The sequence below is a fragment of the Cheilinus undulatus genome, linkage group 18 (assembly GCF_018320785.1).
Source record: "Cheilinus undulatus linkage group 18, ASM1832078v1, whole genome shotgun sequence".
NCBI lineage: Eukaryota > Metazoa > Chordata > Actinopteri > Labriformes > Labridae > Cheilinus > Cheilinus undulatus.
Window position 1 is genome coordinate 28,572,277 of NC_054882.1, and position 27,600 is coordinate 28,599,876.

At 38.8% G+C, this 27,600-nt stretch overlaps 1 protein-coding gene across 5 annotated transcripts in view; it reads right to left on the reverse strand.

Annotated features, from left to right (window-relative positions):
* The window catches only part of LOC121526661 (palmitoyltransferase ZDHHC14-like), a 78,720-nt gene that overhangs the window by 22,004 nt on the left and 29,116 nt on the right, over positions 1-27,600 (reverse strand). For all 5 annotated transcript variants that reach the window (XM_041813332.1, XM_041813331.1, XM_041813336.1 and 2 more), the window contains exon 4: positions 6,167-6,319. In XM_041813332.1, coding sequence (XP_041669266.1) covers positions 6,167-6,319 — 153 coding nt within the window. The remainder of the gene's footprint in view (positions 1-6,166; positions 6,320-27,600) is intronic.

A 27,600-nucleotide genomic window follows, 5' to 3' on the forward strand; every position in this document is an offset into this window, starting at 1 on the left:
GGAATTTCTGATCGAGGGCAGCGGCTCACAGATACCTACAGCCTGCATCACATCCCATCCAGAGTTCCCTGCCTTACTGAATGCCGCTGATTTACAGACCTTCTTCATCTTTCTGAAGATAAATTGGAAAAACTGACTCTGGTCAAGTTAATTTCTGTCACTTTATTCTTCTAATGGCTGATAACTAGACAAGCTACAGTCGGTACAATATGTTTACTTTATGAAAACACTGCGTCAGCTGTTGAAGTGGAAAACTTAGCTGGAATAACTAGATTTAGCTTATTCACTGAGGCAGGAAAGCACGTCGCTGGTAGCCTTTGGGGCCCATTAGTCACATGTGAATCACCAAAAACAAAGAAGGTTTTTCATTTTGACAATAGTAGAGTAAAGCCAGAATAAAGCCTCTGTATAACTTACTATTTACAGTAAAACAGAGCCTCACCAGAAATTTAAAATTGAACAAATTTAAACATTTTTTACAAATAAAGGATAAAAGGCACCACTTTCAATCATACAAAATTTCCTCTGTTCATTTGGAAAGCTTTCTGACCCCACGTTGGAAACCACTATTCTATCGGATTTAATAAAAAAAAGTATGACATACACTTTGTAAACATATCTGGTTTTGCATCACTGTTGATCTGGACATTTCAAATGGATTGTAAACAATGCTGTAAACAGAAAGAGGTGTTTTAATGCCAACAGTTGGCTACATTTAAAAATACTAAAAAGTTGGTTCCCAGAGGTGAGTTCCATGAATGCTACAACAGTGATATTCCTCCTGTCTGAATTCTTTGTCATCCATGTCATGTGCTCTAATTAAAGAATAAAGAATAGAAAAAACTAAATTCAGAAGAGACTATATTGCACATGTGCACATGACATGATTAGCTTTCTTGTGTAGATTTTTTGATGACCAAACACTAAAGATAAAGTTTCACAAGCAAGGTTACTTCAATGTTTGTAAAATCCTCAAGCTTGGAGCTGTGGGAAACTGGGGCAAAAGGGAAGTGTCCCACTGGGCCTTGGCATAATAACATACAAATTTTTCACATAGTCCAAACCAGCTATTTATATGAACTTGCTAATAAAAGTTGAAGGCTGTCCAGCATGACTGTGTATGGCTGAAAAATCCCCACCATCACTGTGAGACTGTACAAGGTTGAGAGGGGGGAAGTAGCTCTTTTCTGGGTCAACAAATACAGTGTTGGAGTAAGACCTCAATTTAAGAATACTTTGAGCTGTTTGGGCAACTGGAAATGATAAAAAAAATGAGTGTGAAAAAAAGTATAAGTGCTGACTAGACTGCTATGCTCCTTTTAAAGAACAATAGGGTTTTTCCAACATGTCAATACTGACACAAGCTTGTTAGCCTCTTTGGCACTGTTTGTGCAGTGAACAAAAGTGTGACTGTGTTGCACATAAAAGCCTCATTCATCTGTAAATGACTGTGGCAAAGTAACTGAATGTCTGGAGATCAGTTAAAATGAATTAAATATATATCTGACTGCAGATGAGAAGTGATTAACTGCTCCATCAGTTTAATGTGAAAAGCTTTCAGATAGAAATTAGTCAGTTTCATGAAAGAAACTGCTAAAGTATTTGGTACTTTTCCCTGATTGCTTGAAGAGTCTCAGACTTCTTGTTAGTGGTTATTTAATCAGCCCTAATTCAACAGTCCTACAGTATATCTGACAGGAGACTACTTACTGTGCACAGTGGGATCAACATTACTAAGTAATCACAGCAATTATTTGTTTAGTGAGGTGAATTGACCTGCTTTTGTCTTCATTAATCAATGCCTAGTCAACGGGAGTCTGGCTGTTTTCACACAGGCACTGATAATTTTTGAGTGGCTGTTCGTGTTTGTCCCTTACAGCAGGAGTTCTCATCTATATGTAGAGAGAAAGTTACTTTTTGTCAAATCTTAGTTACACTCTAACAAACAATGTTTTTTGTATGTTTACAAAAATGTGTGTACACTTCTCCTCATTATGACTTGACGAATTACTACTAATATATAACAGAAGTGGCAGCTAATTGCTAAGTAACATCATGATCCATCCAATGATGGTTTGATAAAACCACAAGCTGACATTGAAAAATAATCTAGTAATTTCTGATTAATATTTTATTCTTTTGCTGCAATTTCATTGTTTGCTTACATAGTCCTGTATTCCCCTCAAGAAGGTCACCAAGTTTCATCTTATCGGCTTTAATCTAGTTTAATTAGCATATTGTCAGAAATCAGAGCTGTATAAAAAAAACCCTAAAAAACCACATGACTCCATCATATTATGACAATTAACACAAAAACAGTGAGACTCTCCCATAATTCTGGATTACATATGCTGGGTAGATAAAAGGAAGAGGAAGAAGACAAGTGGAGTCTATGTGCGAGTTTATGAGCGTGTATCATAACATTCTGTGCTTTAATAAGCACAAAAGCTTCCTCTATCACTCCAAGAGGGATAACCCTTTTAAATAGGAAGTGACTCTACAATATTGCCCTGCATCCACCAGGGAGCCCCTATCCATTGTGATTGCTGACTTATTTAAGAGCTTGTTAGCCCCCTGGTGTTTACAGAACCAGAGGTAGAGAAAAGAAGTTGAGACTGAGAGGGCAATTGTATCACTTTAAACAACCAATGTGATCTTGAAAAAGGGCAGAAAAAACCTCAGTATATCTTTTTAATTTATGTAAATGTTGCTCTTTTCTCCTGGATATGTTCCTCTCAGAGAGTTTCTAACTGAGCTTGAAAACCTAGAGAGGAGTCCAGGGTAAGGTGTGATTTAAACATCAGAGGATTTTTAAACAGTAACTGATTTGAGAATCTCTATGTCTAGCTGAACATAGACAAGAGGACAGTTTCAACTGGTTTTCAACATTATAATCCTGTGAACACACACTAGATGATGTAGTTAGACCATGAGACCTCACACCTGTCTGTATGTACCAGTCTGGGGCCCTTCACTGAGGAACATGAGTCAGGAGTTTGCACCAGTAACCACTGCATTGGCTCTTCACCAACAAAAGTGTCACAGCACACCATGTAAATCCTAAATATGATCCACTGCTCTAAAACGCATGTATTAAACACGTATTTAATGTTGAACTTTTCTTTATTCTTTTACATCAGAAGATATTAAGCTGTTTATTTCTATTTTGCTTTTTTTTGTTTTCCTCTTTTGTGTCCCATGTTATAAACATCACAGGTTGTCCCAGTTATCCCTGAGTACTCTGAATGGCACTAAATAAGGTGTAAGCTGCACTTCTGTAAGTTTAAAAACAAAAATCCTTTCTTTTGTTTTTTAAAGATTTATTTTGGGCATTTTTGTGCCTTCAATTGATAGAGGAAGACAATGGACAGAGTCGGAAACAGGGACAAGAGCAGGGGAGAGACATGCGGTAAAGGGCTTCAGGCCAGATTTGAACCTGGGCTGTCCGCGAGCATGGGGTGCACCCCAAACCACCAGGCCACCTGCACCCCCAAAAATCCTTTTCTATCTATGAACTGAACCCATGCCAAATCATGACCCCAAAACCGAGATACGAACCAAACCCTGACCTGAAGAGATTTAAAACCAGGTCCACTTATGCAGAGTTCTATCAGTGTATAAAGAGGCTTCAGTCAGTGATTTGATGCACCTGTGGAGTTGACCGCATTTAAAAGGACTCACCATGCATGCCTCACTTTCAAAAAGTAGGGTCTAAAATGAGCTGAAAAGCCTCGGTAAGAATTTTGTCTGTCTGTCCTTCTATGATTCAATGACAAAATTCTTTATTTAGTGTTTGAAAACCTCCCCATTTCCTCCTCTGCTTGAGAAACTCTTAACTCTCTTCAAAGTCCTCCTTGTTCCACTTTTTTTTTTCCACCTTAGGAGCTCTCTTGTTGGCTAAAATGCTCTGTGGATAACTTTTGTCTTAACAAGGATCTTGTCATAACTTTGAGAGGAAATTCTTAGAAAAGAATCATGATTCTAAGAATTTTCTTAGTATTTCGTCACCAGCAGTGATACTTACAAGGTTTTATGAATACAGCCCCTGGAGCCTTGAGAGCTGAGCAAAGAAGGTCTTGTATAAGTGACTCCGGTTACATCTGATATGTGTCACAGGAGTTCATCACTTTTTATACCTGCTGCAAAAATGCTTCAAGAATGTGTCGCTTTTCTCATTTTTTCCTCCTATCTGTGCTTCACAATGAAGACCCAGACATAGTTTTTATATTCATCAACCTGAGTTTGCATCTGTAAAACTACTGTTCTGTGCCTATATTTGGTATTGACATGTGATGTAGCATGTAGCGTGTAATGTAACAAGGGCTTGACTCTCGCTTATTACTTCAACCTCTTTTGTTTAAAAGGAACCCTGCATGATCAGACGAGTTCATCTTGTTGGGTAGATATCTGTGTCTCTCGAACATATATTGAACTGAAAAACTAACTAAATATCCCAGATATCAGCAGTTTGAGTACATTTGAGCTTATAAACTTACCAGGAGGCTGCCATGTTTTAGCATGCGCTGGTAGTGTGACGTCACAGTGCCGCAGCGCTCTTCCCATTACTATGCTATGTTTTTCAAACGTTATTTTCTGCTTGCAGCTGTTGCTGCCATAACAGCTTTTACACCAGGCAGGAGTTTGCTACATGTTGGCTTTGTCTCCCTGCTGTCGAAGCTCTGTCATTCCTCTTAAGTTTTACCTCAAGTGACTGGATCCAGTGTATATGTAAGCGTGCCGGAAGCTTTTCAAAATAAAAGTATGTACATAAGAAGGGAGTTTCTCCAGAGAAATGCTAAAGTTGACTTTTACTTTGAAAAGCGCAAACGGGAAGTGCTTTCGTTCTGTGTTTATCTTTAACTGAACCGTGTGGACAACAGAAACCTACATAAAAAGTAGAAATTCGGGGACTCATTATTAAACAGACACATGCGTGACACGTGCTGCGTTTCTGAGACGCAGCCCTAACACTGGCTGCCAGTCTAAAACAGCGTTACTGCATGGGAAAAGTGAGGAGCGCTGCAGAACTGTGACGTCACAGCGCCAGCGCAGACCAAAACATGGCGGCCTCCTGGTGAATTTATAAACTCAAATTACTCAAAATGAAGATGTCTGGTGAGTTTTTTTTTTTTACTCAATATGTATATGATAGATACAAATATTTATCCAACAAGATGAACTGGTCTGATCATGCAGGGTTCCTTTTAAGGCAGAATACCTATTCAACATTCTTAATAAAAAATAAAACCCAAGTCTCGCTCTTTTCATTTCAGAATTTAACAATCCACTCAAACATGCACAAAGTCCACCTTTGTGTTTTTAAAAACACAGCCTGTTTGTGAAAATTACTGCCCTCCCATCCTTCTATTCTGCTGCCAGTTTGTCTTCCTTTCTGCCTGCAGGCATCTGCCACATCTGATTACCACTTCCTCATCTTTTTTCCTGTGTTTACTACTTTCAAATCTTTGTCTCTGAGGGTTTCAGTCAGCCCCACTTCTGACAAAGAAATAGACTTTCAAAGAGGGAGTTGTCTTTGAAGAGTGAACAGCACAAAAACCCCAATGAGGAAGATGCAGACATACGGGTCTCTGTATCTCTAACTATATCTTTCCATAATTGCCTCACTGTGCATTTGGCTTTGTCTCAGGAGAGCAGTAAAACTCCAACATAATTCTGATTTTTCTTCTTTTTTTTGTTGTTCTCATTTTAGCTACTCTCTCCTCCTCTGCTTGGATGTCAGTCCTGGAGGCACATGTGCTGTACATCCCCTGTAGGTAGGCATCCTAAAGTAAACATTTAACTTGGAATGTACTCTCTTATAAACAGGTTTGTACAATGTATCTCTCAGTTCTCTGTGTTAAAGTGTGTGGGGGAGCAGAGCTAGATGTGTCAATGTGTGATCACAGTAAGTTCTCTTAAGGAAATTTGATTGTAAAAGGCCTACAGACTGAAAAGAGGCATCAGTAAACCTGTAAATCTGATTTATGAAGACTTTTTCTTAAATACATGAAGAAATTAGACAACCTACAAACTGGGGACAGTTTGGTTTTACTGTTTGTGTTCATTCCACTTACATCTATAAATAAATGTGGTTAAAATAAGAATCTGACAGAAGTTGCAGCCAAAAATACAAAAAAAACAAAGGAAGACTTTCCGTCTCACTCACCCACACAGTTGTCACAGAGGCTGCAGTGGGAGGCACGTGGAGGTCTGAAGATCTTGCAGGTGAAGCAATACTTCAGTTTGACTGTCTGGCCGTTGATGACCACCTCTTTTGTCCTGGGTGGAGGCCTGTAGCCTGTGCTGCCATTCGCTACATCTAAAGATAACAATAAAAAAAAATTGTTTACTAAGAACCAAAGTGGAAAGACTTTCAAGCTTTATATTACACATTTTTAATTCAAGTACTGATGCACATACAGTGCACTACTATCATTTGCTATGTATATTTCAGTAGCACATATGTCTTTTAAATTCCTGAGTGGATGCAAAATGCTATAAAAGACCAGAAATAATACAACTTTTGGGTTTTTCTTCAAATTCAGTAATGTAACATGACCTCAGCTGACAATAAGAAAGATAATATTGAAACTCTCATCATTTGAATGTGTTCAGAACAGGGCTGAACGATTTGCAAAAACAATCTGATTGTGATTTTTTTTCCCAAATATTGCGATTGCAATTTAATATGCAATTATTCTTAGGTAAATCTTGTGTATTTTTTGATGAATTCAAGCACTAAATAATTCCATAAATAAATAATAAGACCATGTGTATTGAAAATAATAGAATTATTTACGAATCAATTAATCCATAGTAGCATGAATCTGAATATGGGGGTTGCAACAAGCTTTAAGCTATAAAGGAGGCGGCTTGGGTGGGGGAGGTGAGGCTAAATACTAGCTGATTGCAGCTGGGTATGACTTTCGAAATATGCAAATATGATGCCATTTGCTTTGTTTAAGGGCATTATCATCTTTTAACACAAAAAGGAAGATTTTTGTAAACCATTATAAAAAAATTGACACTTGAATGTTTGCATAATGTGCAGAAAATCTCTGCCGCTGCAAAAAAGGTTTATTAAACTGGTATTTTGACACATTTCAAGTTAAAGAAATATAGCAACTTCTGCGATTTGAAAATTGCAGCAGGCCATATTGCGATTTATTATAATTTGTGATTCATTTCCCAGCCCTAGTTCAGAAACTGTTAAATCCATCAAGAAATGGAAGGAATATGGCAAATATGTAAATCTGCCTAGATCAGGCTTTCCTCACAAACTGAGTGATGTGCAAGAAAGAGACTAGTGAGAGAAGCCACCAAGACAAGTTACAAGCTTAAACAGTGGAGATGGGAGAGACTCTGCACACAAAACTGATGCCCGGATTTTTCACCAGTCAAAGCTGTATGGGAGGGTGGCAAAGAGAAAGCCACTGTTTAATGAGAAAACTTATTAAATCTCAATTAGAGTTGGCAAAAAGGCTCAAAGGAGACTCTATCGTCAAGTGAAAAAAGTTCTTCAGTCTGATGAGACCAAAATGGAGCTTTGTGGTCACCAGACAACACACTATGTTTGGCAGACACCAAACACTGCACATCAGCACACACACACACACACACACACACACACACACACACACACACACATCCCACCGCGAAGCATGGTGGTGACAGCATCATGCTGTGGGGATGCTTCTCAGCAATAGGCCCTGGAAAGCTTGTAAAGGTGGAGGGTAAAATAAAGTGGCAAAATATAGGAAAATCCTGGAGGACAATCTTATTCTGTATGCAAGAGAACTACGGCTTGGGAGAAGATTTTTTTTCTAACAAGACAATGACCTGAAGCATACAGCGAAAGCTACACAGAAATTGAAAATTAGATTAAATCACAGTATGACCTGCTGAAATTTTCAAATAACAGAGGGCTGTTCACACCTGAGCCCTGTGCAACCTGACAGAGTATTTTAACACAGTGATTACTCAAGTGAAAATAGAGCACTTGTACTACTGGTTAATACATACATGAAGTGTAAAAGGTGTACTGTTTCCGATGTAAAAACTCCCCTTTACTGTTGTGCTTATTTATGTATACCAATTCAAAATCTAAATTTAGACAGAAAGATTTTATTTTTGCTCTTTACGCATATTGGTTCAACATATTAGTAGTCAGTCTTATGAACTAATAATGATCTGTATCAGCCCTGAAAAACTAATGTTGACCTCTATACCAGAAAGCAGCAAACCGTATAAACCCTCTGGTTAATAATGGCAATGTACATTTTATATGCAGTTTTACAAGCACTGATGTCATGCTGCCCTTAAAAGTCCACATATAACAACCTGAGAATGCCAGGCTTTGATGTTTTACACTGTGAAAACAGAAATTGTAAAAACTGATCCCCTTGAGTCTTCGGGTGGTGTGGATAATAAAGCCTAACGTTAAGCATAAGATTAAAAAGTATTGTCCACAGTATTGTCCGCAATGTGTGAGGATGTATTTTTATTGTCTCTAGCCAGACAAATTTCAACACGGCTTCAGTAAAATGAAATCCTACTTGTCAGTACAAGTTTTGGATTGGGTGTCAAACTGTAATAGCAGAATGGTTTAAAAGTCTTGAATAAAACCCACACAGCTCATTAAGTATAATTAGCCTTTCCATTTGAACATTTTGCATGAGCTAGAGATTGGGCTGTGGTGTGGTGTCAAATTTGCAAACCAGAATCAAGTGCAACTCTAAAACTAGTCACCTTTCTTCTCTGAATAACACAGGAGTTGCACACAAGTGTAACTCAGTTCAGATAATATGAAGTAATCCAACTTGCTCTTAACACGTTGATCCTCAGACTATCTTACAAAGAAGAAAAATGGAAGCAAACTGCTCTAAATGGCTTTTGGTGAGGAAAGACAGCTGTGATAACAGGCTAAACGATGAGGATGAGAGCAATGATAGTGATTTTCAAGCCATAAAAGGTAGAGCCTGAATCCCATTATTGCTCAGCCTGCTTTGAGCACTCTCACGCACCCAGAGAGAGCGAGATATTGTGTGTAGGATGATGATTTTGAGATCATTTACACAGAAGCCCGTAGCATTGCTAACCGAGTGGTATGTGTGTGTTTGCAGGGGGATTGTATGGGGAATGAGAAACTTGTGTGGGTGTTTGACATTTCTAAAGAAGAGCAGAGGAAATGCATGCAGAGAGTTTTGTTCTATTGAATTTGTCTGTATCGTGATCAATGCCACAGAGCCCTCTCCTCTCTCCTCCATATTGCCTCTGCTGCTCTGCCGTCACAGCAGACTCCAAAGAGGGAGAAAACATGTGAGAGGACAGTTAAAACAATTCAGACTACAATTCAGCCACAACAAGAAAAAAGTCTAAGAGCCCAATTCACAAAAATCATGCACAGCTTTTGCAACTACAACCTGCGTAAACGAAAAAAAAGACAGTCTAACCCTTAACTGCATCTTGGGGCTGTTTCCATATGTTTAAATGAGCCATGGCGATCCAGCTTGGCCCCTTTCTATGCAAATAAGCCTCATTACACAAAACGTCTATCTCACTAACACTGGTGTATCTGAGTAAAAAAATACTGCTGGATAAGTTTGGGTAGTAAGTCTGCTGCAGTATTTTAAAGGATGTCAATCATGATAATCAAATGATAAATACAGTCCCTAAGTATCTCTGAAATGATTATTAAGCTTTTGTGTGCAGCACAGGGGTGTTTTTTCTCACGTGTTGCCCCTGTTGGCTCCATCCATGCAGGCAGCTTTGTATTAAATGGAGAACTTGTTTCAAATTTTTTATTCTGGCCTTAAAATAAGCAGGAAAAGAGTCTCTTCCTCTCCCAGCTCATCATCTATATGCAGATAGAATTGAGCTGTGTCAGCATAGCTTCTAGTGGTGTGAAGGGTAGGATACTGAACAGAGCAGGAAAACTTTATGGGCTTATTTGTGCTGGAATATCACTGGCACAATTATGCTTTGTGAATCAGGCCTGGAGACGGAGCAGAAAGCGGGAAAGATTGATGTGCAATTTTTGGTGCCATTTGCTGCAACCCATTCTGAGTCAATCGACCCTCGATATTAGGCATTTCACAAAGCAGGAAGATCTACAGTACAGGAGGAAGTAAAGTAGTGGCTGATAGTTTAAGGTTGTAAACCATAAGTTTTTATCATGTGACAAATTTACATCTCCTCAGACACTGATTTGATCTGCTTTCTCATATCTGTACTGATATTATTTTGATTTGACTGGATTCAAAGGCATGAAAAGACATAGGTCATATCATTTAAATACAATTAATTTAATTTATATCAGCTCACAAAAGACAAGAATTCTTCACAATTTAAGCAATGAACTCTCCAGTATTTAACTGAAAAATAATATTATCTTTGCAGCACCAAGACGGCATCTTACATTTACATGTACACAGTGGAAAAAGAACCTGTGTTTTCACTCTATATCAATAATATTGATTTCCTCATTATTAAACTGATATATCCATCTTCTTTTGGTGTAACACTGTGTCCTGACTGCATGCAACATAATCAAGCGCTAGTGATTCCTATTATAGTATCCTGCAAAGTGATGCATGTTTTCCCCTTGTTGCTCCGTTCCTACTTTCCTCTCAGATGCTTGAGTTAAGATGGGTGAAGAACAAGGAAAGAGGAAGATGACAAGGAATCAGTAGTGTCAGACAAAAACATTTCCTTGATTTTCTTTAACTTTTCATACTCAGCAGAGCTCATTAGTTTGTAGCGCTGCTTTCAACCAAAGAGAAACATAGTCGATTGAAATAACCTCTTACACCGACCAATCAACTGGTTTTCAGGTAAAAAAAAAAACATAAAAATCAGCTTAATCCGTGACAAGCTCCTCATTGCACCCTTTAGGCAACTATCCTCATTATGTTGTACTAAAATAACAGCTGACTCTACGATGGTCAGCGTGCACCTCCTTTAAATCATATAATTTCTGTGATCACAGCACAATAAATATTTTGCATCATACAGCCTACAAAAATGTCTTCTGATAATTGTTTGTATTAATTTAGAATAACTATTTACAGGATCACTTGTTCCATATGGTGTCATTTATAAGCATAATGTGTCAGACAGACAGCATGCAACATTTCTTCACCAAGGTAAAGGGAAAAAAGTCAGCTGGACCAGGAGAGATCATCTTTTCTTTCTTCTGCTCTCTGTCTGTCTCCATCATTTTAATCTGATGAAAAACAGACTTAATACCACATATTTACTGACCGGTGAATCAAACAGGCAGCTGCAGAAGTTGAGGCTCTGACAAACAGCTGTCGTGTCAATTTTAGGATATGTTGTTTCCGAGTTATTTACAGTGTAACCACTGTGAAACAATCCCAACAGAACATGTTCCGCATCACAAGGTAAAGAGGCAAAAATGTTATGTGCATCTCTGCCTTGATTGCCCAGCGCTGCATTGCATTGCGAGACTCTCAATCAGTCAGCTGTGTGCTTCACCTGTTTCGTTCCCACATGCACACACGTGCGTGCAACAACAACCAACAAGCAGGATCTTGGTCAGATGAGAGCATATTAACCAACAAAGTGAAAGGTGTCAGCCCTATGAGTTTGTTGTAAAAAGTTTAGATATTTGTGCATTAATAATTTCCATATCCATGTTTGAAATGTTACATGACTTGTCAAAGTGGAGACAAAACTATTTGGTTCAAAGCTGTCAAATACATGTCAATAACAAGTGCTACACTTCCATTTGTCCACATTTAAAATCAAAGAGAATTAATGATTTAATGGATAGGGTGTGGAGAGTAAGCATTTTACTGTCCCAACATCTTATTTCAAGTTTGATCATGAAATAGGATCAGAGTGTGTCCAACAGGTGACTTTTTCTGCCTAATTTCATTGATTCGGCAGTTTGATGATGATGTCAGTATCAAATTGACTGGGCACAACAACAAATCCCAGGCAACTGATATCTGTTCATAAAACATTATTTTCCAGTGGTCAATGTTTGTCAGGGTCGGCATTGGCCGGTACTGATACTCTAAATGGATACTTTAAAAACCATACCAATACCTAAACTGTCTTAATGGAGACTTTAAGGAGGGGAAAAAAAACACAATGGTCAATGGCACTAAAAATATTTTAATAATTGCAAAAGCAAGGTGAAACTTCAAATTGAGCAATATATCAGATCTTACAATTAAAATTCCAAATTCAAACAATTAATAAACAAAAGCTTGCTCATATCGTATAAATCATATTTCTTTATAACTATCCTACATTCTTCACTAAAATATCGAACGCCATATTATAACTATCCTACATTCTTCACTAAAATATCGAACGCCATATTTTTTAAGAGTCTTTTAAATGTTAGTTCTAATAGAACTTGCAAATGTCACATAACAATTTTAACTACTTATTTCTTACTTTTTTTTTACATTACATTATATATTTCAATTATTATATAGGCTTAATTAGAGCCCAGGCCCCCTAACCAAAAAGACTAGATTCACCCCTGCTCTAACCAACACGTTATTTGTGTCAGGTTGGCAACCAGCTGCAAGACAGAGAGGTCTGTTTACGCGACCTTTTCTACTGAGACAAGCTCCATAAAAAGTGCACAGTCCACCGTACTGTTTTGGACTAGTGGGGGATGCATTGGAGCCGCATCAAAGCAGCAGAAATCTTGATTTCAGTATGTATCAAATGTGTTGGCACAAGTGCCATGTTGGTAATGGATTTCGGTACTCATCCCTGGTATGGTATTATATTATAGTTTCCTAGTCTAAATAACTATTTATATAATACAATGCACTGTAAGACCAAGGTTATACACTAAACAAACGAGTATATCCACAGTGATTCTCCGTGAAATATTTTCATTTAAAAAGTACATGCAGGAGAAGCACTTGTGCTTTTTACTAGGAAACAAAATATAACATAATGTGAAGCTAAATCATTTTCAGCATTTGTAACATATATCTCCATTTTGATTGGTTTATTCCCCTTTTCTTTTTATCACCACTCCCAAAGGGACATAAAGATCAGAATAGCAAAAACCCCTAATTTCATTAAATATCCCCATCCCAGTTGGGTAAAAACATTGCAAGCAAATCAGCACAGACATAAACTCTGACTTAAAAGATTACATAAAAAACAAGCAACATGTTTCCATTTTCTTTTGGCTTTATTGTGTATCCTGACATATTGCAGACATCCTTATTGCTGTGTCTGACCCTCAGAGTCCCCAAAGCCCCATACAGAGCAGCAGCAGAAGAAGAAATTAAAAAAATCATTATAAAAGCAGTGTGAGGATTTCATGCACCTTCCTTGTGTTTGAATTTTTTTTTTAAAGAGCAGGGAAAGTTCAAACAGGTTGAGATTCATTTTCTTTAAGAAGCACTAGCAGCAAAAGTCTTTTTCTCTTTCTATATATGCAATAAATACTAGAGATGTGAATCTTTCAGTATCTCACAATTCAAATTGGATTGGGGGGGGTCATGTTTTAATTCATTTTCAAGTGATTCCCAATTCACAATCAGGAATTGAATTTTTACAGCACCTCTAAGAAAAACAGACATTTAGAGGCACATGTGTTCAAAACAAAGACATTTAAAATGAGTACTTGTGTTGAAAAAAAACATCCTTTAAAAACTAGAATCCCACCTTATGTAGTCTTCAAATACATCATCCACTGCGCTTGTTCACAAACGCCTGCAGTAAAGTAGTGGTTGAGCGTGGGTGTCAGAGTAGCTTTTCTCCTAAACAAGGACATTTGTACAGGGCCGTCCAGGCAGACGTGGCTCAGCATTACATCAGTGTCTAGTGGGAGATCCCTTAGAGAGATGGGCCAGGCCAAAGGACCTGAAGCTAAAATTTAAGGCCAAGTGGACTGGGGAATGATGCAACAAAAAAATGTATACAACACACACATATACACCCACATACACAAAGCTAAACAAAGCTCAATGTCAGCCAAATTGTGCTTGGTGTTGCCTGGTGAGGTATAAATGGAAAATAATTGCTCTCCTGCTGTGGATGAGAGGAAGAGAAAGTGCAGCAGTTACCTTCACAGATGGAAAGGTGAACGGGAACACAATGATGACTAACATATTGAAGCCAAGTCAAGCAGTGATCTCAAGGTCTCTACTAAACAGCTGAAAACATTGTTCAAACATGCTATACAGACATAGAAATAAACCATAGAATTAAAGTATATGAACCCAAGCCCCTTTCAAATAACAGTATTTTTCTAGTTTTAGAGTTAAGAAAGACTAGCTGTCATTGATCTGATCTGAAAGCCTCATACACAGCTATAGCAGCACAGAGTATCTGATGGTGTCTGTAACAGAGGGGATTTAACAAACCATTTAAATCAAACATGAACACACATCATATCTCTTTAACAAAGCTAGAGAGGAAAGCTGAGTTGTTAAAGTAGCCCTTAAATAATAATTATTACCTGTCTTTTAAACAATGAGTGATGTCAAAAAGAGAAGTAGCTGACTACCTGATACAGGTGCATCTCAAAAATCAGAATATCTTGTGTGCAGATGGTCTAGTGGTTTGAGTCCTCCCTATCCCCCTTTCCTGCATGTCTCTCCCCCACTCTCTCAACCCAAATTCGATTCTATCCATTGTCCTCCTCTATCAATAAAGCCCAGAAACAAATCTTTCTTTGTTTCATTTTGCATCTCACAATTATAACTTAAACTTATGATTTTGACTTTTATTCCTTATTTTGACCTTTTCAACCTGTTATTCCAAATTTATCTCGTTTTGACTTTTTCAACTCCTAACTTTGACTTTGAATCACATATTTTGACCTTTTACACTCAGTTTAAAATTCAAACTCATGTTTTACCTTTTAAACTCTTGATTTCGAATTTTTCCTGCATATTTTGACCTTTAAGACTCATGATTCTGACTTTCTATGTCATGTATCTGCCATTCAAAAACATTATTTTGACTTTTAATTTCGTGTTTTGACCTTTTAAATTTATACGTTTGTCGTTTTATCTCAGATTTTGAGCCTATAAACTTAGAACCTTGACCTTTTTTAAATCCTAAAATGATTTATTATCAGTTCTGTACTAGACTATTACAACACACCAATTAAAAAGGATCTAAAACCAGAAACATTGACCTGAAAAATTAAGTTAATTTATGCACTCAGTACTTGTTCTGGGTTTCTTTCACAAATTACTGCATCAACGCATGTAGATAATCAGTCTGTGGCACTGTGGGTGTTATGAAACCCAGATCGCTTTGATAGCTGCCTTCAGCTCGACTGTATTGTTGAGTCAGGTGTCTCTGATCTTACTTTCAATTATACCCCCTAAAGCAGCAGTCATTTATTACTTAATCATGCAAGTAAGAGAGGATTAAGATACCAAAACAAAAAGTCAAAGTGAGACTCAGCAAGAAGCTTAAACAAGATCATAAGGAAACAACCAAATGTAATTTCAATCCTGCCATAACTCACAACTGACAAGAACCTCTAATTTGCACATTCACCACTGGATTTTGTTCATTAAAAAAAAAAAAAAAATAAATAATGACAGCTGTATAGCTGAACCTCTCTGAGCTGCAGTTCATCAAAAACCAAGGGCTAAATCCTGTGCTAAATCTTGTCTGCGACAGGCTTTGGCACTCCACACTGAACTGACAAAGACCTTGGCCCGGACCATGAGGGATCAGTTCAATAGTCTGGATACAGAAATGTGACGTCTGTCCGAGTGAAAGATGACGAGTGAAGGCACAGCCAAGTTTTGGATGAGGCTAAAATGTGTCAGCAGAGTGCAGAGGAGCAAAAAACAGCTGCTGCTTCACCTTGGACTTCTGACTGTATAATGAGGCTGAAAAAGAGCCACAGAGAGAAAAAAGGAATGGCAGAGGCAAAATAATCTATTGAAGAAATATTACTTAAAGTGCTATTATCCATGTGCTAAGTCATTTTCTACAACCCAGAACAATCCATTAAGGAGCACTGAAAAAAGAGATGTGAGTGAGTGACAAGAAATGAGAGAATAAGCATTGGTCAGTTGGTCAATCCAGACTGGTCTGATTGCCTTACAATTCATTCAGAGAGAAAGAGGGGGGAGAGAGAGATAGAGGGGAATGACATGCAGGGAAGAACCCATGGCCAGATTAAAACCCAGGCTGCTACATGCTGTGAAGACGACAGCCCCTGTTCATGGGGCATGTGGATATAACCCACTATGCTACTGACACCTTACACAAAAATAAACTCATTTTCATCATCTGTTTTGGCTCCACTTTGATTTGTGTGTCACATAAAACAGCTCTTCAATGGCAAACCATCATTTCTTCATCAGTCTTTTTCATATTGATACTACTTTGAAAAAGCTAACAATGAAGACAGTCTTCAAAAACGTAAGAAATTGAAATAGAAAAAGAAGTTATTGTACCCAGCTTACTTTAATAAGTGCCAATTAACTTTTTACAGTGTACATGGTGACATGACAGCAAGGGGGGATTAAAAAAAAAAAAGAAAAACTTTTATGATGAATCGGTGACTGTGGCCTCTTTGAAACAGAGATTTCACTGTGTTGTTGGCACCTTCAAACTACTCTGAACCAACAAGTGCCACCCTAGTCTCTGATGTTAGTTTTATAGACATGAGAGCTCAAAAAGGCCCTGATGTTAACAGCTCAAGTCTCAAAACAGAGGTTGTCCTTTCTTTTTTCATTTTTCAATAATAATGACATCTAGTCTATGGCTATAGTTGAATCAATTTCTCATCCATAAAAGATAAATTCTGACACTTGTTCAACTTTCAAATAAATGACTGTCCTACAAATTTCAGTACTCATGCCTATTAATTATATAAACATACAAGTTCACCTCAGGCAGCGCGAACACTGCAAATGTGCAGCGCAAATTGATTAAGTAATTAATGTGAATGAGGTGAATTTACACCACGTTCAACACGCCATTACCTTATTCCCGAGGATTGATAAATCTGAACTCAAGCAAATTACTCATACCACAACGGCAAATCAGCATGAAGATCATCTCGTGATGTATCTCACATGTGACCGATGGTGCCTGTTCTACCGGCACAGGAATAAAAAAGAGCTCACTAAGAGGAAACTGTGCAAGCAGGTCGGATTTCCTGGTAAGTAGGGAAAACATCTGTCTGTCTCTTGATTTAAGTGTTTACTAAAAAGTTGCAGATACAAAGCAGCAATGCTCTCAGTTTAGTCCATAGACTGGAAAAAGAATTAGACAAGCCTGTGTGACATCAGCCGTTTGATTACAATAGGCGGACTCAAACAGCTTTTGAAGCCAATCCTTCCATATTGAAATTGCTGTCGCAACCGAACTTTGGATCAACCTAACAGCAGGCAAGAGCCCATCCACTAACTCAACTTCCTGTCAGCTAGCTAGGTAGCATTCTGGTTGACAGATAGGTGCTTCTGCCTGGCAAGCTATCTGTCAAGCAAATGAGACATGCCAGTCAGTGCATGGTGAGTTTTTTCCTAAACATAATTGAAACAATTGTGGTAACAAAAAAATTAACTCCCCGTACAGTGAGAGCACATGAAGACATTAGCGAATATGACAAGTTTGGTTTTTTTGAACCAAGTTGTAAAACAGTTTATTGTGTATGTGACTTCCGGTAATTCTACAGCCAGCCTCAAGTGGTATTTCAATTTGTTACGCTTACAACTGATTGAAATGCCGGATGTAGGAGAGGGAAGCCCCCACCCTCCTGCGTATTTCGGGCACTTGCATACACGCGATTTGATGCACAAGTAAAGTGCAAGTAAACTCCCTATATTCACTTGTTCAGATAAATGTGAACAGACAATTGTTTACACCTGGTGTGAACACAAGCAAGGTGGTGCACAAAATGATCCAGACTGATTCCTCCTTCCAGCCTGCCTGTTCTAGGTTACTCAGCAGTGAAAACATAAACATGGAGTTATGTGTTTACAAAGTAAACAAACATCATAAAGGATTGTGTCCAGACAGACACAATGATATGACAGCTTGCACTGTTATTTTCCATCAAAATGACATAATCTTTCAGGGTTTTCCATCATTGATATCAAATATTGAGCCAAAAATATTAAATATTCTGTTACTGTTTGATAAATGGACTTTAGCTTGTACAGCACTTTTCTAGTTGGCTCACTACTTAAAGCGCTTTTAACACCACACACACAGATTCATCACACCCATTCACACACTGATGACAGAGGGTGCTAGATTAAATGTCCATCAGCTTTAGCGAACTCCTTTCATTCAACACATCCACAGGCCATTGATGCAACAGTGGGAGCAATTTGGGGTTCAGTGTCTTGCTCAAGGACATATCGACATGTGACTGCGGGAGCTGGGGATCAAGGGGAGGGAGCAAGGCATAAAGGAGGCTGTATGAAAGGGGCTTAAATTACATAACATTTCCTGATAATAAGAAAAACCCTTCATGTAAGACACCAGGGCTGCACAGTTATTCTCAATGTCATAATCCTGAAGTGAGCGTTACAATAAAACCATCACAGAGGTCTACATTTATTGCAACAAATGAAAAAAAAAGCTTTGCTGTTTCACTCAGCTGCTTACATTTTACCAGTTAGATGGAGGTCTGGGTATAATGGCTATGCTTTCACACCATTATGATGTTGCTGGAAGCTAACAGAGGCTAGCTATCAGTCACCCTCGAATTAACTGGAGCCAATTCAGTGGTGAAAAAGTTAATTTTGGATTTATTTTTGATTCAGATAGAGCATGCTGACATACAACATTAATAAAGAGTTCTACAGACATTTTTAGCACGTCATATTTTGTCTCATATTGTGCAGACTTAGAAGACGTAGAGTTTCTTCATGATGACAAAAGCTGAAAACTAATGTTTAGACTTTTTGAATGCCTGAAAACACTTAAAGTCATCCTGGTAACATTTAATCATGTCTGATACCTCACAGTATGCAGTTTCTGTCTGTCTCTGTCACATTAAACTCTTCCACATTCTCCTTTGCTTGCATACTCGCATTGTCAGACATAACAAAAGAGGCTAGACTGAGGTTCATGTACAAGCAATCCCAAATGTAGGAGATGTCAAGTAGCTTAGTAATAGAGCCTCTTTCCGCTGGCTGCACAACTATTACTTAATATTCAGGCAGTAACAATGAAGTCAAACATGAATGTGACCCAGGGCGTTTGGATACACCGAGAAGGAAGAGAAGGGAGAAAAAGGAGTCAGTAGCTTTTTAAGTACCAGCATGAATTACGATTGGGCTGCCATTCAAAACAAGGTATTACTTCATTTTTTACTGCAAGGAGACGAAGATGTCAGCACTGTGTCAAACAGACATGCAGTAAAATTGTCATGCCAAGGGCAAGAAGGGATTTAGCATGAGGTAAACAGACTGTTCTGCTGATATACCCGGTCACTGAGAGGGCATCTCTGGAACACATCTGAAGAGTCAGCGGTGCATTCTGGCTGATTTATTTCACTTCATTCATTTCAAGAATTGGATGCCAACAAGAGGTCAGAATCAATACAACCCTGTGAGCTGCACTATCTATGATGATCCATTCAAACTGGTGCCAGCTTTTTGATGTTTAATGGCATTTACCAGCGCAGTGGTCAGCACAGAATGGAAACAAGTGGTTGCCAATGTTTAAGACAGAGATCTGAGTAATATCTGGAAAATTACAGACATCCTACCCCTGAAATCTTCCTTAGCTACCTGCTCACACGTCACTCTCTTGGGGGTCTCAGGCAGGAGCTCATGATGTAAAAGAACCACTGACATAGTAGAAGAGCAACAGAGCCCAGCCTTATGATGACAGCTTTACATAAGTATTACACTATATGGACAAAAGTATTTGGTCAAACATGTTAATTATTGAATTTAAGTGACTCAATCAGACCCTCTGCCACAGGTGTATAAAATCAAGTGCCTAGCGTTGCAGTCTCCATTTGCAAACATCTGTGATACAAAGTGGGTCGTTCCGAAGAGCACAGGGACTTCAAATGTGGTACTGTGATGGACTCCACCTTTACAATAAGACAGTTTGAGAAATTTTATGCCTATATTCCACAGGCAACTGTAAGCGTTAATATTAGAAAGTGGAAGCTTTCAGGAACAACAGCAACTCAGTGACAAGGCTGGCTGCCACGTTAAATCACAGAGCGTGATCAATGACTGCTAAGATGCATAACTGAAGAGTTCTGAACTTCCACTGCTATCAATGTAAGCACAAAAACTGGGTTTCCATGGCTGAGCAGCAGCATGAAAGCCTCACATCACCAAGTCTAATGCCAAATGTCAGATGGAGTGGTGTAAAACACATGGCACTGGACTGTGGAGCAGTGGAAATGTGTCATGTGGAGGGAGGAATCATGCTTCTCTATTTGGCACTCAGATGGGTGAGTCTGGGTTTGGCCGATGCCAGGAGAAGGTTACCTGTCTGACTGCACGATGTGAAGCTTGGTGGAGGAGGGATAATGGTATGGTGCTGTTTTTCAAGGTTTGGGCAAGGCCCCTTATCTGCACTGAAGAGCAATCTTAATGCTTCAATATACCAGGACACTTTGGACAATGCTATGCTTCCAACTTTGTTGCAACAGTTTGGGGAAGGCCCTTTTCCATTCCAACATGACTGTGCCCAGGTCAAGCAAGGACAATAAAGATGTTTAATGAGTTCAGAGTGTAAGAACTTGACTGAACTGCACAGAGTCCTGATCTCAACCCCAACGAGCACCTTTTGGATGAACTGGAACACATATTGTGAGCCAGGCCTTCTCATCCAAAATCTGTGTCTAACTTCATAAGTGCTCTATAGAATGAATGGGCACAAATTCCCACCAAAACACTCCAAAATCTTGCGAATAGTTTTCCAAGAAGAGTTGAGACTGTTACAGCTGCAAAAGGGGGAGAACTCCATAATAATACAGTGTCATTACAGTCCCTGTTGATGTAGTGGTCAGGTTGTTATATGATTATATAATACCATATAATGTATGTGCAACTGGACACGTTCAGAGTGTATACAAAAGAGAAGGACTTACTAGCAAGCAGAAAACATAATGGGTAAGTTTCATTACACAGTAAAAAAAATTACACCATCTGCAGGATACAATCATTTTGGCTCACTGGCCATCTGCACTCACACACAGGCTCATCCCAGCTTCTTACAGAAATCAGAAGTCCAGGTAAAAAAAAAAAAAAAAAAAAAAAAAAAATCTGGCTGTTAGGGGAATTGATGGCCAAGCAGTTAGGTCGCACCTACTGTATGAAGGCTAAACTCCTCCAAGCAGGCAGGTCCAACCTGTGGCTCCATTCCCACATCTCACTTGCAATCCTCTAAACCCTGTCGCCTAATCTATCCATTCCCCTTGCTAAACTCTCTTTATATTTTTCTTGGTCTTTCTGTTTTCTCTTCGCAGTTTTTTTTAATACTTAATGTTGGCACCAGGAGTAGTGGTCTGTTTGTGGTAGCAATTATGGACGACTAGTAACATAACAGTTACCTCATTTTAGAGCTGAAAAATGTCAAAATATAATCAGGTCTGATGTTGACAATTTTTAATCATGCCACTTTTTAGCACCTTCTTGCCTCTTTTCTGACAATTTTTGCTTCTTTCAACCCATTTTTACCCTTTTTATGTCATAGGAAAAAAACACAGAAATCTCTTGAGCTTGTGTTCACCACAAACCTTATTATAGATATTCAACAGAAAACCCAGTCAAAATCCCAGAACCCAGACAGGGAAACTGGAAGTGGTAAAATGCTAGCCCACTTCTGCATTTTAGCACCCATTCCTGACCACTCTGCAGAGCCAACTGATCCAAACAGCTGAAAAAAATGTGCAAAGTATCCGGTCAACTTAAAAATACAGCAAAATGAATGGACTCCCTATTGTAAATAATCACTATATCAACATAACTTCTCATCCTGCAGCTCAAGCAAGAAGGTCATTGGGAAATCAGTGGGTCACAGGGCTGCAACAGTGCCATTGATGAGAAAAAGTGAAGTTTTGAGGAAAAAAGCCAAAGAATTTTACATTAAACCATAGATTCATTGTAACAATCATTAACCTTTTAACTTCATAATTTACTCGCCCATGGCAGAAGCAATAAAATCATGGAATCATGCTGAAATAATTGGCAAATCCACCCTAAACAGGCAAAATAATCTACTGTTGACATACTATTCCTGCATGAACTCACAGTTCCTCTGTGATCCCTGACCTCTTGTCTCAAGCTGATCAGGGCTGAGTTGCATGCCCAGTGCTACAGACAGGCTTCCAGTGTGAGGTTGCTCACCTCACGAGTTAGCCATTAAAGATTTTTTGCTAACATATACTGCAAGTAAAATCACAGAGCTCCATTACTGAGTCATCAACCAAATTGCATCAGCTACAGTGTACCCAGCTTTTGTCACTGCAGCCAGGCTTAAGCTCTGTATATACAGAACAGTTATGCAATATTCTGTTTGTTATGGCATTATACTCCTAGACAGATTGGAAAGAGTCAGGGGGTACGACTAATGGTGGCAGGTTGCTGAACAGAAAGTCAAAACAAAAAAGCTTGCACTCTTCACCTCAAGCAAAAACTTTTATCAAACACTGATTACATTTTTTGCTGTGTACCTCTAGAATACAAAAAAATAAACAAATTGTGCTTTTTCTTTACTCAAAATGCATGCACCTGTCTTAAAATATATCATCTTCAATACCACTCACGCAAAAGAACATATTTTAAAAATGCAAGATAGAAAGAAAGATGTAGTTGAAAGCACTGAAGTCCCCACTCTCAGCCATATTGACTACCCCTGCAGTCATGAAAAGCATAAATGTCACTGCATCTTCTTATGATGTGCCCATCTTTCCTCTGGCAGCACGAGCTCTGAGCCTTTCATAAATCTATTTCTTTGCTGGCCTTGAGTCTGGCTGGCAGTTTTTGAAAAAAAAAAAAAAAAAAATTGAAAAAGGTGCCCTGACTTCTCCTGCTAGCTTGGACCATAATGTGTGTAAGGAAGGAAACAGGGCAACAGGCAGCTTTGGCTATCTCTCACTCTGATTAATGCTTCAGAGAGTCTTTCAGATTTGGCATGCGGTGGCTGAAGTGATACCAGCCTGTCTAGTCCTGACATACTGGGCACACAGACATGATAGACATCAAATATAACACACTGAAGAGAAACACAACTCTTGTCTCCATTTCAAGCAGAGAAAAACAAGTTGTGCTACCTCTCTTGACCTTTTATAGGCTCACACTGTATATCTGTTGCTTTTGTTCTTCAGCGTGGAGTGACGGGACACTGACAATGAAGACAGCAAATACAGAATCATCTGTCAAACATTTCTCATTCAAATTTTTACCATTGCAAACACGTCATTTTTGATTCTTTGACTGATGTGGGATCTCCTGCAGGCCATACGCTCCAGCTTCTGTTTTGCACACATTCTGCAGACAACAGAGATTTCTATTTGTGGTGGTGACAGCAGAAGCCTCCTATCAGCTTTTCCCTGCTGAAATACTGGCAACACAAGAGACCTTGGTGTCTCATATTTTACAGACACTTGGTCCTCTGATGTTTTGTCAACCGATCAATAGAAGTTATGTCACACTTGACTCTAGTAGCACTTTGACTTCAAAACATCATTATTTATTTATGAGGCAGCTGGTGAAACACAAAGCTTCTTCCAAGGGCTAAGGGTGTCTGAAGCCAGTGATTTTTCTTTTAGTTGAGACTATTCCATGCGTACAGACACCTACAAAATGCCTGACATTTGCAATACTCAAATAACTTAATTTACAATGTCCAACTGATCTGGGTTATGAGGAAATTGCTGTTGAGGAAATTGAGCAACTGGAGCTGCACATCAGATTAAAAAAGCAGTAAATGAGCATATGTGAGACAAAGCCTGAAGTGGTAAAGAGCCATTACATTATGGCATAATGATGTGAAAGTTAGCCATGCTTCGTGAGCCTGTCGGCTGCTAATCTGAGCCTGCACAGTTACATATCGAGTATCAACCCTTCAAGCCCTAAGCTATTTTTTAACCATTTGTTTCTCACCTGGACCTTTTATCTTCTAAAGCTTGTAAACACTCAATCCTGTGTTGAAAAGTCAAGCTTGCAACATCCTTTTTAAGGACAACATGGGTTTTAAGAATATGTGTGCTGCAGTAATGTCACTCGAAAAAAAAAATGTAATCTTCAAAATATTGACATCTTTGTCAGAAAAGTCATTGAGCTTATTCATATTGGCTTCATTTCTGTCATTCATCCAAGCAGTTTCTGTCTGCAGTGATACATAAGGCAACATCACAGGTCCTTTGTCTCTCTTTATCTCCATTGTTAGCCAATAAGCCTATCTCCATCATGATCCAAGTGTAAAGGCATTTGCAGTTTGACACAGCATGAGGCAACACACAACAGCCTACTATTGGTTGTCAGCCCGTCACAAAGCATTCTGGGGAAACATGGCGTGGTTAGCATTAGCCTCTGATGGCAAAACGTAATCAAAAAATTGATTAAAATTGGATAAAAAGACAATGAATGTCAGATTTACTACTGTCAATTTAATCTTTAAAGACTTCAAAAAGTCACCCAAGCTCCAAGCTTATTAGAATAACCTTCGTAATTAAAAAGTTATTTGAGGTTTTAAAAAACCGGGACACTTGTCTTGACAATGCTAGTTTGACAAGGTAAAATCCCCAGACAGGTCAACAGAAACACTTTGCTAAACAAGCACACTCACTGTATGTTGCTGTTATTTAACTCATTTAACTTGGAGAGTTAAGAATGGAAATTTTAACTTATTGATGTGCACCAGGTTAATTACACTGGCACAACAGCAAGCTCTTTAGTGTCAGTGTGAAACATGCTGATGACTGGACTCAGACTGAGCTGTTTTCTGTCACATATCACTCTGCTACTCTAACAGCAGCATCAGTTATGCCTCGTGTACTTCAACACAATGCATGTGTTAAACCATGTGTTTTCAGTTCTGTGGAAGAAATTGTACCGTGATGGAACTGATACCCATTTAGTGCCCACCACTAAAATCAACATATGTTGATGCCGATTTAAAAAGCAAATCAATGACAGGCCTAACGCTAAGCAAACAATAGTTTACAGTAGAAAACAGCAAATGAAAATTTCTTTATTGATCACTAGATGATCCTTGTGAAATGTTGCGCCTAAAGTGGAAAATGTCATTTTATTTGATTGAAGGAGCACATGTGACCAAAGCTGGTAAAAACTCCTGCAAGTTGTCCAGGGTCATTTTTGAGTTTTTTTTACACATTATGAAAGCGTAGATTCCAAGCTTTCAAATGGTGTATCATACACCTTAATCTGAGGATATTTCACAAAGATATTCTCATTTGAATGTTAACTTCTAGTTCCTGTTTGCTCTGAGAAAACCAGGTTCAAAGTTTCAGGACTTCTCCTACCTTTAGGCAGGCCGGGTGATGGGCGTGAACAATAGAGCCACATTTACATAAAGTCCACCCAAACCAAGCTTCTGAATCGGACTGGTGACGCTCATTAAAATATTTCCATAGGCAATCCGCCTTCATCAAACTTTCACTGTCGAGTGATCCTGAAGTTTTCCCAAGTCTGCTGATAATTCTTGCTGCTTCTTCATCATCTCTACTTTTCTTCGCTGCAGGGTGCATCTTGAGGCTTGTTGATAAAGGTGATAACTAGAAACAGCTGTAGTTACGTGCCGACGGGGGTTGGAGTTTGAGCCATGCGGTGTTTGTTATTGTCCATCTCAATGGGCGAAACTGGGGACAATGGCAGGCTGAGTGGCCAATTATCCCCGCTGAAACTTCAAAAAGAGGGCATTTTTAAACACAAAATTAACGCTTTTAAATATCACATTTGTGTTATTTTTTTCATCAAATGAGTAGTTTAAATGTCGGACTTGCATAAAATGAGAAAAAAAGAAAAATGATCATTTTGAAGAAAACAACTTTGTATCCATGTTTCTCAACCACCGGAATGCCGACTTGAAGGAACTTTATCTGACTTCGGTCACATACTCATTTTTAATTTTATTCCACAAACAGGTGAATGAAGGTATTTTCATGTTTTTGTTCATGTTGACACTGACTGTTGATAAAAATGCCTGTGCTGCATTTGAAATTCAGCCCATGTGGGCTGACTTGGAACTGACTTTGGTTTGTCATTTTAGAGAAAAAATTTTGAGATTTATACCCTGTATCATTACTCAGCAAAATGTATTTAGAGATGTGATTTTTCCGTCCATACTGTCCGGCTCTACTTGAGAATGAAATTGACATGAGCTGTCTTAGATGAGAAAAAACTAAGGAAACAGGGAGGAGAGAAGAATGAGAGGCACTTTCTGACTGAACAAAAGAAAAGTGTTAAAGCGGGCAGATGTCAACCACTTTGCAGCCCAAAAATGTATCTAGAGCACGAGAAACAAGGAAGAGCAAGTGGACCGAGAGACACAGAAAGAGAATACAAGATATTGTAATGGCTGGTTGATGTTGGGGCTCGAGATGGGGTTGGATGATCAGGCTAAGCGCTAACAGATGTGCTACTAAAGACTTGCATGTCAGGCTGCCACGCCATGGTTAGAACCAAACAACCCTGCACCACACACGTCTGCACAAAGAACTAGAAAAGAATGAGGAGGAGGAAGGGTGTTTGTAAAGAAAGACAGAGCAGTGGGAGGTGTAAGCAGAGACACTGTTTTGCAAAGACTGATAGAAACTGACAGAAAAGAGAAGAAAACAGGGAAGAGGACTGAGCAGCAATAAGCAAGTCCAAGAATGAAATGCATTTTTACTCGCTGGGAGAAAAGCCTCATTAGCTCAAACTTAACATCCTTGCTGAGGGACACAAACCCCTTTAGCGTATGTGCTTGTGTGCGTTCATGCTTTTACAAGTGAAGTTCTTTCAAATGCAGGATAATGGGAACCAAAATGGCACAAACACTTAGGAGTCTTTTGGTCAACTTGCAGCCATCTGATTGGATGTGGCCGCTACTGGGAGACAGATACTAGAGTCAATGATGTGGCCTTCCATTAACCTTAAGTAGATTGTCAAAAAGGAACAAGGGAATCAAGAATGCCAGAAAAAAACAAACAAAAAAGCATCAAGCTTTCTTTTACTGAACCACCTGTCCACACAGATGTAACTACCAGTTACCAGCGGTAACAGTATGACAATAACAAGTCACTGCAAATGCCTTTTGAGTTCAAAAACAGCTATGATGTACAATCCCACTCATAATGCACAGCACAAAAGCCAACTGGGATGAAATAATGGTAGAGAGTAGGGCAATGTGGTATTTGGGTCAACATTGTTCATATTTTCAGCCTTTAATTTGTTTATCCTCTGAAAAAATGCTTGCCAATGTGACATGGTACTTTTGCACAGCGCTGTTTCAGTCCACTGCTCCGAGCTCTCTGTACTTTACCTTCGGTCCAAAAGCTTTTAAGTCTCCTAATGAGATTAATTAAGCCAGTCTGGAGTTTGTTTAATGAGGCCCCAGTGGCCTGAAGCATGGAAGGGACTGTCTCTGGAAAATAGAAGCTTCACATTCCAAATAAAAGGACAAATACTTTAA